The 12,727-nt window shown below is 51.0% G+C and overlaps 1 protein-coding gene across 1 annotated transcript in view; it reads left to right on the top strand.

Moving 5' to 3' along the window:
* The first annotated feature begins 10,419 nt into the window (after positions 1 to 10,419).
* Positions 10,420 to 12,727, top strand: part of PLXNC1 (plexin C1) — a 150,816-nt gene continuing 148,508 nt past the window's right edge. Inside the window, exons 1-2 of the mRNA XM_035901002.1 lie at positions 10,420 to 10,798; positions 11,275 to 11,430. Coding sequence (XP_035756895.1) covers positions 10,420 to 10,798; positions 11,275 to 11,430 — 535 coding nt within the window. The remainder of the gene's footprint in view (positions 10,799 to 11,274; positions 11,431 to 12,727) is intronic.

The following is a 12,727-nucleotide window of genomic DNA, read 5'->3' as shown; positions in this document are numbered from 1 at the left end:
GCAAAGTAGGCAACCTGAATTGCCACAGCCGGTGTTTACGTTCACATGGTGTGCGCAGAGAGGCCGTCAGCTTCCCGGGATGTCACCCAGACCACCTCCACATTCACAGAGAGAGGACACGTAGAGACCTCCTTAACAACGCTGCGCAGCATACACTCAGAGGCTGTTTTCACTTGCTGGCTAGTTACTGCTCTCCTGTCATAGCCCTTCCCGAGGAATGTGGGTCTAGGCATAATATTTAACTGCCCAAAGTCCTATTTCTGCATGACAGAGTCTCCTCCATGAACAGGGCAGGGTAGGACCAACACCTCAGCTGGGAGCGCTGCTCAAGCACGGATCCCATCAGCAATGATTCTAGTTGAAGATACATTTCCAGAGTCATCTTCTGATTAACAATGCCTTTATTTTCCTTAAATTTGGAGCTGATCCAGCCCTTGCTTCCTGGTTGGATTTCTGTGCTGGTAGAGTGGGTTTTGCCCCGTTACCGGGATGCTTGCACGTGGCCGTTCCGTGGCTGTAAGTCAGCCTGCCCCATGGCATGCAGCTCAGGTGCAGGCCTCAAAATGAGATCTTCTGGCTTCCAAAATATGCCAGCTCTTCTAGCACCTGGGACATCTGCATGTTGCTGTTCACTGTCATTTCAATCATTAGCTATTTTATTTTTATTGACTCTAATTCTTCCATCTTTGCACCATTAATTTTGGATTATCCTAAAGGGACTCATTGCAAACTAGAGCAGGGGTATTTTTTTGGACGCACGCTGAGCACCATTCCCTAGGAAGCAGACACGTGGAGACTCTTACACTCCTTTGATGTTCATTCTGATTTTTTTGTGATACTTTCTCCGCCAGGAGGGTGATGCTTCCCAGCTCACAACCCTGTGAACTCCAGGAAGAGGCTGGGAGTGTTCCCACTTGGGTAAAGCCGGTTGGGATGAGCCCACCATATTCACCTTCATGGCACCTTAACAGGAACAGCGCTGGGGATGCATGGCACAGTCATTGCCCTTGAAAGCCCAACGGGCATCCAACAGCCCTGTAAAAAAAAGGATATAAAGACATACTAACAGGAAAATATAACTTTCAATTATCCGAGCAGGCAGACCTCAGTGATACCGCCTTTTATGAGGTAATTTTATTTTTATGGACACATTTGCTAGGCTTTATTTAAATGCCAAAGCAATTGAATAACTGGAGCATGTGGCGACTCCTGATAAGGATCCGTCTTTCAGGTTATTAAACAAACTGCATAGCAAGTGCTCAATTATTCTTCAAAATGCTTAAGCAACACCTTTTGTTCAGATTCCCATCTAGAATTACCTCCCAGTAAGTTGCCTCCCAGTAATTTCCAAGAAGCAGCATGTGATCAGCACACACCCCTCTTCTGGATAACAAAGACTTCTGAGAAAAATCTCGGGATTAACAAACAAGCCACGTAGGGACTTGGGAAATCAAGCCTTCTGAAGGAATTTTAGATGCCTCGCGCTGGGCTCACCGTGCCGCCAGGTCTGATGTCCGCATGTGAAATGAGCCTCCGTAATTACATATTCTTCCTCTCCATTGCTGGTCCTGACTTTGCAACATTTGAGAAACCACTTCAGGCTGCAACTTGTAGAGCGATGCAGACTTCCAATGAGCAAGGCTTGACAAAGGCGCAGTGAGCCCGAGATTATTTACTTAACGCACGCTTGGGGTTTGCTGTCTGAGCAAGTGGCCACGGCACGGCGAGCAGGATGGAGCACCAAAACCTCTGCAGAGCAGAGGGCATTCTGAGGAGCATGGGGGTGCTTCTCAGCCATGGTGCAAAGCATGTCAACACGGGCCTTGAAGAGGAGACCAGAGGTTTTCCTCCTTGTGATACACACAGGTTTTCTCACCTAGCACCAAGTATTTGGGTCCCATGCAACTCTGGAAAAAAAGAACAAAACCACACAAACCTGGAACTAGCTATCTAAAGCAAGAGGCACGTCATAGAAGCAGGCAAGAATCATAGCAAAGATCTGAAGAAAACCAGACTGGAAACAAAGCCCTGAGTCTGGCTGACCAGCCTGTTGTGAATTTGAGGACTGCGATTTTCCTGTTTCAGCTGCAGACTGGGCTCCATGTCACGGGTTGTTGGCTTCTCCGCTTCCATGTCAGCTCAGGGCCCTGGTGAGTCAGCCCCCAGGCACCTGGTAAAGATGGGGAATAGCGAACAGGTCAGAGAGGGACATGTGTGCGTGAGCATGTAGAGGACAGGCATAAAGGGATCGGGAGAGGAGGGAATGAGCTCCGGAGCTCCTGGAGGGCTCGCTCCCAGCACTGCCCCGTCCATGCCAGTGCCCCAGGTCCCTGCCTGCTGGCTCCCCGGCCCTGCCACGAGGCCGCGCGTTGGGGGACATGTCCTCTGACACCAGCAGATGCCACGGCAGGTAGGACTTTTCTTTCTTCTTTTTTTCTTTTCCCAGGCAGACACAACCGAGACATCAGATTTCACCCTGAAATCCAGCTGACAGGCTGGCTCCAGGTTTAACGTGCTTTCCTAGAAGGGACATTGCTCACAGGGCACGCAGCTGCGATTTCCAAAAGCTAATCCCACAAGGCGTGCATCCTGGCGAGGTGACAAGCCATGAGCGACTGAAGCGAAGTCGTCACCCAAAAGAAGCGCCAGCAGGCACCCAGCCAAGCACGGCTGACAGCAAACACTTCTGGCCACGGCTGCAGCTCACCCAGTGCTGCCTGAGGGGCCCGCGGCCACCACCATCTCCCCGGCACAGGGGAAATGAGTGCCAGGCCAATGTCAGGACATGCATCTTGCAGGGCTGGATGGGGAGGCTCAGCCACCCCATCCAAGGCCTCCTGCTGGCTTTTGGTCCTGGTCTGGGGATGCGTTTAATTGCCCAGGCTATTGGGTCCAGCTCTGGTGGAGCTGGGGGGCATCACGGGAAGGTCAGGCTCCATCAGCTGGAGAAACCTGTCTGCTGCTCTGAGGCTGCGAGGGGCTCTCCCAGCTCTGGTGCAGGGCTGCGAGTCAATACACAGCCTTGCTTCAAGAAACTGGCAACTGAAATAGCTGGTTCCTTGGGAACCGAAATAAGTCAACAGAAGCATCGGCTGCTTCAAAACCTCTCCCGAGTGTCTCGTCTTAGAAACGCAGGTTGTTCTCATAAGTGTTACAAAAAAAGCATGGAATCATAGAATCATAGCATCATAGGATCACAGAATTGTTTGGGTTGGAAGGGACCTTTAAAGGCCAGCTAGTCCAACACGCCCTGCAATGAGCTGGGACATCTTCAACTGGATCAGGTTGCTCAGAGCCCCATCCAACCTGACCTTGAATGTTTCCATGGGTAGGGCATCTACCACCTCTCTGGGCAACCCGTTCCCAACTTGGAGAAGGGGAACGGGTGAGTGCTGGGCCCAACACGGAGACCCATACTCCTGCTCACTCCTCATGGTGCCCTTTTGCTATATGCCTGAGGTGGGCCTGACCCACGCTCGCAGCTGGTCCCGCTCTGCCCCCCCCACCATGGACATCCTCAGCATGGGCTTGCGTGGACCCTCAGGGTGGACCACGGTGGCTCATACTTCTGACGAGCCCAGCAGAAATCTGGCAATGATGAGTGTGGCCCGTTGAGTTTGAGCTACCCGTGCGGCGGTGAATGGCACTTCCCCTGGCAAACAGCAGTGTTTTTCATTAAAAAGCCAGCATTTCTCAAATAGTGCCATTGTGTTCTTCTGTACTTGAGCATGTTGGCAAATGCTTATGTTTTTTAAGGGCCATTACAGCAACAAAGTAGGAGTGCTGCACAAAAGTAAGTCAGAAGCGCAGCTGGTCAGAAGCAGCGTCGAAGGGCTGCCGTGTTCGCTGCTGTGAACTCTCCTGGGAACATAAGCTTGGTAAGAGAAGGAGGAAAAGATGAACGGCACCGTTTGACAGTGGCTATAACTAACATAGGGGGAAAAATCCAGACCTAATGTATATGAGATGATCATATGGCATAACAGAATTGCTCATCTGTTAAGCATTACTAAATGCTTACAATACTAAGCATTGCCGATCTCCAGGAAATGTACCTAGGTGAAGCTGAAGATTTTTAAATCTAAAACTGATGGCATAAATCAAACCCTTCTTAGGCTCCTGCAATAAGAGGAGAAAAGGAAATTGCTTTTCAGCCCAGAAAGCATGCTCCTGGTAGCTGATAAACTGGCTGTGACTCCCCACAGAAGGCACGACAAATAGCGAGAGAGCAAATATCAGAACTATAATGAGCCTCGGAAGGGACACAGGGAGCCACAGCAGCTGCTGCAGGAGGAGTTTGGGGCCACAGGAGATCCCCTTGGGAGGGAGGGCAGTGGGTGGGAGGGGGAACTGCACCCTATGGGTAAGAGCCTGTAGGGTGCCTGGGGTGGAGCTGCTTACCATCCAAAGGCTTTCCTGTGCCACTTAAACTGCTTAACCCTGGAGCCAGAAAAGATTTTTGAGGAAACGTGAAAGCACCAATGCATTTGTGCCATGCCAGCCAAAAGATGAGCTGAGGCCTTACAGGGGTCATGGCTGAAGGTGTGATCCTGAAGCAAAGTAACCCCACGAGATGGAGACCTGACTTCATCCCTTCTAGCTTTCATCAGCTAAGATCAGGCACATCTCTATGCTTCTCCCATAGGCAGCAGAATGAAGGTGGGCACCACCTGCAGGCAACTCAGCCCACCTGTCAGGTGGATGTGGGTGACATCTTCTAGAGGGATCCCTTTTCCCCTGGCTGCCAAGGGAATATAGATGACTTGCGTTGGCCAATCATTTAGCGTTAGAAAGCCAGAGAAGGATCCATCTAACTTTAGACATCTACCACAGAGACACCTACATCAGAGCTGATCCCTGTCGCATCCCTTTTATAGTCAAGGGAGACAAGTAGGCACCTTTTGGGTGCAATTCATCTGCCTTTCCTTATGGTTTTGCTAGGATGAGATGAATTCACACCCCAGGGACTATAACTGATGCCTAGCTCGTCCGTAGGTATGTACATTAATTGAGATGAATCCCATCCCTTGTGTCAGATTAAATCAATCCCACCTCAAAGTCCCGATTTTTGAGACAAGGTGCCTTCAGCTCCTGATGGTTCTGGCTGCCAATGCTGACGGCCCCTGTGGTAACGCTGCCACCTCACCAGCCGCGGAGGTCCTGACAACGTGAGTTTCAGGGAGGCCTTTCAGGGGGTAATAAATGGCTCATGTATCCAATAAAAGGAAATTGAAACGTGGTAGACAAGCTTCCCTGGAAAAAAGACCTACTCGGTTTGTATAAACAGTTCACACACAGCAAGAGGGATTCTGGAACAAAACACAGCCTTGTAATCCAGTTCTAGTCCTGGCTGTGTATAAACACAGAGTGGATCTCTGCTACAAAAATAGATATATTGGAGGAAGCCAGCAAAGACAAGGGTGCCTAACAAAGGCGATAAGCTACCAAGCAGTGGATTGCATACGTTACCTTGACTGAGAGATACTCAACTGACTGCTTTGTGAAGCACTTGAGAAAAAAAATGTTCCATTTTGCGACTTGCGAGAGGTTTGGTGGTTTGGCTTTCTTTTTTTTTTTTTTTTTTTTTTTTTCCTCCCCTCTTTGTTGCTAGAATTTTAAAAGCTTGAATTTGGAATAGTCTTGCATTTCCTCATGTCTGTGTGTCTCACCTCAGTGCCATTAAAAGTCATGACACGTAATAGAGAAACAGCTGTGCAGGAAACTTCAGGCATCTGTTTAATATTAATTGCATGTATTCCTAAAAAGTCATAGCATGTTTTTAAAATTTCACTGCACATCTGGTTTGTCACTGCTTAGGGTTGTTTTTAATAGGTTTTATCTGTGAGTCACTGAGAATTATCAGCCACAAGCTGGCCAGACAGCGGGGAGATACACAGGCAAGTAAAATGGAAGAGATGTTTCTAAATAGCTTCTAAAAAACCACAGCTCTGAACAAAAAATGACAAAGCAACACTGCCTGTTAGCTGCCCGTCATCAGACACTGAGCTATAGGGAATCTAGGTTTAGGGAAGGAGAGCACATTCTATTAATAAACACTGTATGATTTTAAAGGTATATATGTGAATCCCGTCCCAAACCGTAAAGGGGGATTTCTTTCTCAGCCAGAGGAGGATGAGTTCTCCTGCAGCTACTCAGAAAAACACAACTTGCCCCCTTCTGCTACATCCCTTCCCCTCTTTTACCCCAATCTACTTGCATTTAGCCATAAACTGCTTTTTCTGCAGACTTGGCAAGTCTCACGTTAAAGTGGTCTCTTGAAGGTCAGGTGAAAGGTGTGTTCTTCAGCCTGACACAGCCCTGCAAAGCCTCCAGCTCCAGGAGGTCCTCCCACCCCTCTGACCTGGGCTACCCCAGGGGACATGGAGCCGCAGCCTCCTCCTGCCATGGGGGGACCCCCAGACCCTGGGGAAGGCACAGCCGCTGGCCCCACCGGCACCCATGAGCTTCTGAAAACTATGCAAAATCTCCAAGAATGAACAAATGAATGCTGGTTAAAGGACTTTTGCACATTTTTCTGTATGTCCACCCACCAGGAGGCAAGGACCCCAAAAAGCATCACTATGAACGACTCCTTTTTTATTTCAGAGATCTTTTTTCAAGAGCTCATCTTACATGCTGCACATGACGGGGTGTTTCCCGCTGTCAGCTGTTTGAAATATTTACTGAGTGGTGACAACCAGTGATTAAGTCAGTAACAAATGATGATTTGAGATGTTTATTAATGCCTCAAAAAAGGACTAGAAGGCATAGATTTGGAAAAACACCGCTTTGTCAATGTTACAGAGCAGGTGCATCCCACAGAGAGCACAAATTAGAGAAATACAGCACTAGGTCTACGGTGTGTGCGTGCCTGGGGTAGCCTTCAGCAGACGAGAGGACCCACAGGGGCTGGGGCAAGGGAAGGAAGGAGGGAAGCCACGGGGATGGCCCTCATCCCGACGTGCTGCGGCAGGCACCCACACCCACACGTAAGAGGGTGTCTATGGGAGAAGCATTGCTCAGTCCCACGCTTTGGAGGTAGGGAGCAAAGCCTGAAGAGTAAAAGCGCGTTCCTGGGCTCTCCTCAGAAGGGTAGAGTTGAAAGAGGTTCTCTAAACCTTTCATTTTGTACCTTCCCCCAGCTCTGGGGAGAGTCTTCGTTTTGGGCTAAGCTTCACGGTTGGTTCCTATGTTTCTAATGAGATGAACAGCCATGAGTTCCATGGTCCTCCTTGGGGGGCTTCTAGTTTGGAGTCGGTGGCCTGGGTGCCCTGGCAGCTGTGAGCTCAGTGTAGCCCCCCCTTCAGACATCTCCGCTCACCGGTAAATGGGGTCAGTGATTTTTACTTTCTTCTTGAAAAAATGCTTTAATTTTTCAAATGGGGAAGACTTGCAGCATCTAAGAGTGTGTGGGAAGCTGTAAAATGGCTGTGCTCCGGAGTGTTGGGGACCGAGTGTCCATTGCGTGTTCGCCCTGGTTTGCATTGCTAGCACGAGGAGTACCTTCAAGTCCTTATTTTTCCTGTCTGTGCTGGTCCTGTCTGTCCTGTTTGTGCTGCTGAGCAGCGCTCACATAGAGCCAAGGCCTTTCCTGCCTCTTGCCCCACCCCACCAGCGAGCAGGCTGGGGGGGCACAGGAAGCTGGGAGGGGGCACAGCCAGGACATCTGACCCCAACTGACCCCAACTGTCCAAAGGGATATCCCACACCATATGATGTCATGCTCAGCATATAGAGCTGGGGGATGTTGGGAGTGATGGCGTTTGTCTTCCCAAGTCACCGTTACACGTAATGGAGCCCTGGTTGAACACCTGCCTGCTGGTGGGAAGCAGGGAATGAATTCCTTGTTTTGCTTTGCTTGTGTGCGCGGTGTTTGCTTTACCTATTAAACTGCTTTTATCTCAACCTGTGAGTTTTCTCACTTTAGTCTTCTGATTCTCTCCCCCATCCCACCACAGGGGGAGCAAGCAAGTGGCTGTGTGGAGCTTCGTTGCTGGCTGGGGTTAAACTACAACAGTCATTTTTGGCACCCAAAGTGGGGCTAGAAGGGTTTGAGATAATGACAGATTTTATTGGAAAGTGCTAGATCGAATTTATAGCTGATATTGCTGTTTAGCTATTAATTGAGAGGTTCCTGTGCTTGCCATGGGGCTTGCTTGCCTTACTGTATATTAGAGTCCGGTGCTCATTAGTGGCTGCTTTTTGCTTTCTCTGCTTGCTGTGCTGCTGTACTGCTGATCGTCTCACTCTGCTGTGCCTGGGAACATTTTGATAACAGCAATGGCGATGTGCCTGGGCTGGCAGGTGGCCAGGGCATCGCTGCTCTTTCTGTGCTGCTCTACTGGATGCGCTGGAATTCCAATATGAACTTGAGTTGAAGAGACTGTGACCTGTGGATGAGTCCACGTGGGAGCAGGACACCCTGAAGCGCCTGTGGCCATAGCTATGTCTGTGCTGCAGCAGGTACACTTCTGAAGGGCTTATGGCCCAAGGGTAAGTCCATGCTGGAGAAGGTACACCTAGAAGGATCTGTAGCTGTGGATAAATCCATGCTGCAGCAGGTACACCTTGAAGCATCAGTGGCTGGGCATGAGGGCATGCTGGAGCACCTCAAAATGTGTGGCCATGGATAAGCCCCTGACAGAGCAGGTACATCCCTAGAGGGACTGCAGCCATGGGTAAGGCCACACTGGAGCAGGTCTGTCTCTGAAGACATCGTGGCCCATGAAGGAGGCCACACTGGAACAGATGCACCTCAAAGGGACTGTGGCTGTGGATAAGTCTATGCCACAGCAGGTATACCCCTGGAGAGACTGTGGCTCATAGAAAAGGCTGCACTTGGAGCAGGTACAACCTTGAGTGGCTGCAGTCTGCAGATAAGTCCAAGCCAGAGCAAGGGACAAGGAAAGGAGTTCATTGCAATGTTAAACCCAGCGGTCTGGTCCAAAGGGGACAGGGGTAGAGATTGTAATGGATATACCTGTAAATTGTTGTAACCCAGGATTTGAGTTGCATGTTATGGGAATTACTGTAGCAGGAACCCCTTATTGCTAGCCAGGTTAGGAGCAAGGGAAGGACTTCGTTGCAATGTTAAACTTGGCCCAAAGGGACCAGGGGGTGGAGATTGTAATGGATATACCTTTAAATTGTTGTAACCCATGATTTGAGTTGAACTGTTGTGTGGTCCTTAGTTGCTGGCTAGGGTTAAACCACAACACTGTCTTAAAATATCTCTGCAGTTGTATGCTAAACTAGTTTTAGGAACCCACAGCCTAGAGAAGATCATCTCCAGGCCACTGGGAATCAACGAGGGGGCAATAAGGGGGAAATCAAGCAGCAGTGCAATGTATCCACCATGTGAGAGGGGGAAAGGGAAGGCTTCTCTGAGCCTGCCTGGTGCCAGCTCTGGCAACTGTTTGATCTGGGTGTGTTTTGTCTTGATGTTTTTACAGATATGGATGAAATTTAATTCCTGGCAGAGAGCAAGTACATTATTTGTGGATAGGGTTGAAGGGGGACAACACAGAACCTGCAGAGCATTATTTAAAAATAATTTTAGAGAACAGCTGTATTCATGGGCTGCAGAAGAGAAGGAAAAGCTCACAGGGCTCAGGGCAGAGACAGTATCTGACCTGCAGAATCGCTGCAGCCCAACGCAGAGGCAAGGCTGGCTCTTTGTACCGCATCCCAGCGAGGCACCTCGGTTGTCCCTCCTGGCCCTTATCCACCTCACGCTGCTGGCGAAGGACATGAAGACAAGCCCTGCTCATGCTCCTCTCGTGGGACGGGGCAGGGAGCATTACGTGGCTGCCACTGCTGATACCAGCATATACTGGCCCAGCTGTGCTGATACAGAAGCAAGGATCCTTTAGCATGATAAGGAGCTGTCTAGGCCAGACTTAAACCCAGCCAGCCATGCTAAATCTCTCTGAACATGGGGAGAAAATACCTGTTGTGGGCAGAAGGGCAAGCCTGACCCTGGAGCTAAGACACAGGGTGGGACCTGAGCTCTCCTCTGCAGCCAGGCTGGGGCAGGACGCTGCAGAGCTGGGCTGTGGCACTTTGCAGGGAGCAATTTTCCTCCGTGGCTGGTACCCCGAGGGCGCAACCCCTGGCACTCTCCACCTGCCGAGGCTCATACACAGATGGGGGGGAGGCTGGAGGACGGCCCCAACTTGCAGAGCGAGACATCCCAACCTGGCGCAGGCTGGGTCGCCATCACTGCCCAAGACCTTTTCCTCAGTTAGAAAGAGGCGCCAGGATCCACCCCAAAATCAGTGAAGGAAGCAGATCTCTCCAGGGCAATCACAACCAGGAACAGGTTAAAGGCAGGGGAGGTGCCGAAGAAACCACCCAACATGGAGCTTCAGGGTTTTTTTCCTCACTTGTTCACCTCACCTAAAGCAACTTTCTCCTAGCATGACTTCACCGTATGCTTCCTCGCGGCTGGCAAAGAGCAACGCGCTGCAAAAGCTAAAAGCCCGTCTCCGGCATGTGGCTCAGCTCAGGGGGACGAGCGGGGACGGCGTGCTGGGACAGCCCGCATCGCCACGCTCCCAGCCGCCACGGGCACGCACACGCATACGTACACGCGCAGGTTTGCGCTTGCCGCGGGACCGGCGTGTGTGCGCAAAGGGGCAGCGCTGTAATTCACCGTCCGGGGCCGCTCGCCTTCACGCAGCGATTGTTCTGGCAGCGCAGGGCGACGACGGCAGTGCTGCCAGGAGGGATGGACTGCTCGCGGCACCCCGAATCCTGCGGGCCGCTGTGGTGCAGAGCAGGTTGGGTGCAAGCCGGGGTGAGGGGGGATGCCAAGGTGGTGGTGGTGGTGGGGGCCCCAGCACGGTGCGAAGGCGAATGCCAAGCCGTCGCGAGAGAGGGAGCGAGCGGCGCGCGGCGTGCAGAACAAGATCTGTTCAATTCCATCAGTCAGCACTCTCTTCCAGAAGATGACCTATTGAACATTTCCAGGAATAGCTGTGCCAAGCCTGTCAACTGTTTCTTGGAAATACACTCAAGAAAAATGGCTTCCTTCCAGTAGGGATCTGCAGAAAGCCTGGACTGGATTAAAGCGGCAGTCAGACGCCGAGATGGATGATGCCATTGCAGCGGCTCTTTCAGGAGCAGGGGCTGCGGGGGGCCAAGGCGGGGGGCTGCGTTTTCTCCCCCTTCTCCTCCTCCTCTCACATCAGATGGGAAAGAGGGGGAGGGAAGGGGTGATTTTTTTTTCTGTGTGTGGATTGACTCAGCTCGCTGGTATGCTCATCCTTGCAGTCTCCAGCAGCAAGCAGATAGGAAAACCTGCGGTGCTGCATGTGAGCGGGCTGTCGGCCCGGCACACCACCTACCTGGGCTATGCCATAGGCAATCGCCAGCCTCAGCTGCCAAGACTGGCACAGGCCCCCACAGCGATAACTCCCTCCCCGCGTGGTATTCTTGGTATTCCCTTATCGCTTTATTGCTGGAATTAGCACAATAACCTGAAGTTATTGCTGCGGTACCGAGGTTTCACTCCCTGCACCAACAGTTGCGTGGGTGGTAAGGTGGGGAGCGGGGTTGAAACGTGCCCTGGGAAGGTCCTGTCACGGTGGCCCTGTGCCAGCTGGAGGGTCCCACTGGCTCCAATCGACCGACAGGGAGAGGGGTTGCAAGTTGCAGGAGATAGGGGGGTATGTGCTGGGGCCTGTCCCCACAGCACGTGCTGTGACCTGCACCCCTGCCGTTGCCAAACCCACCCCTATTTTGCCAGCTGGAACCAGCAAAGTACAAACCAGGGTCACGCACCGACCAGAGTTGAAATTTAAGGTAACTGCCTTATATTTACACGTTGCAACGTGGTACCAGTGCAGCAGATGGCTTTCGCAAAGTGGGGTTCTGAGTCCCTCTTCACATCTCACCGGTCCCTTTCCACCGTTGTCATCTGACATGCGTCTGGATGAACAAAACCCCATGGAAATGAACGTTTGTTTCCCCATTGCTGGCTGAAACCGGGCAGACACTGCTCTGCCATGTGAGGGAGTTTGTAGAGGTGCCTTTTGGAGTTGCTCTGGATCGACTCCAGATCTGGATTTGCGTTGGGTCCTTCCTGACGGGTTACAAATAAACCAAAGTAATGAGAGCTGGCACGGCTTGGCAGACTGTTAATAGGATATAGAGTCTTTCATTTCTGGGTCATTAATTCAAACCAGCCCAGATCAGTAGTGGCCACATTTTGTTGCAGTCTAATAGCTGTATAATAACCTCTCTGAGCAGAATTAGGGAGTCCATCACCACAATTTATATTAATTATAATAACTTTTGTTGGCCGTCTCAGCAAGGAAACCCAGGACTGATTATGCCCCGAAGTGGGGGCTCCCTGGGGACACGGGGGCAGGTGGCAGCTCTTTCTGCCGCGGCCCAGTGCAAGCCCCCGGGGCCGCTCCCCAGTCGCTGTTTACAAGGCGAAGTTCCCCGGCGTGCAGGGGGACCACCTGAGCAGTAAGCATTTCTGCAGCTATTAAAAACTGGGCTCCAGATGTAGCCTCCAGCTTAGAAAGTCCCCACAGTCCCCGCTTGACTGTTGGAAGTGTAGGATTGCTCTATATTTGCTTGCTTTCTTATATTCTTTCCAAAGCATCTGTTACTGGCGACTCTCCGAGTCAGGACACCGGGCTGGCCGAGTCTGTGTTTGACCTAACAGGGATCTATTTTTTTTTTCTTTTTTTTTTTTTTTTTTTTTTTTCTTTTT

This window comes from Egretta garzetta, unplaced genomic scaffold, assembly GCF_000687185.1.
Source record: "Egretta garzetta isolate BGI_Z169 unplaced genomic scaffold, ASM68718v1 scaffold38, whole genome shotgun sequence".
In the NCBI taxonomy this organism is placed as follows: Eukaryota; Metazoa; Chordata; class Aves; order Pelecaniformes; family Ardeidae; genus Egretta; species Egretta garzetta.
The sequence above is the reverse complement of the archived record's forward strand: the minus strand, read 5'-3'. Positions and strand labels throughout refer to the sequence as shown.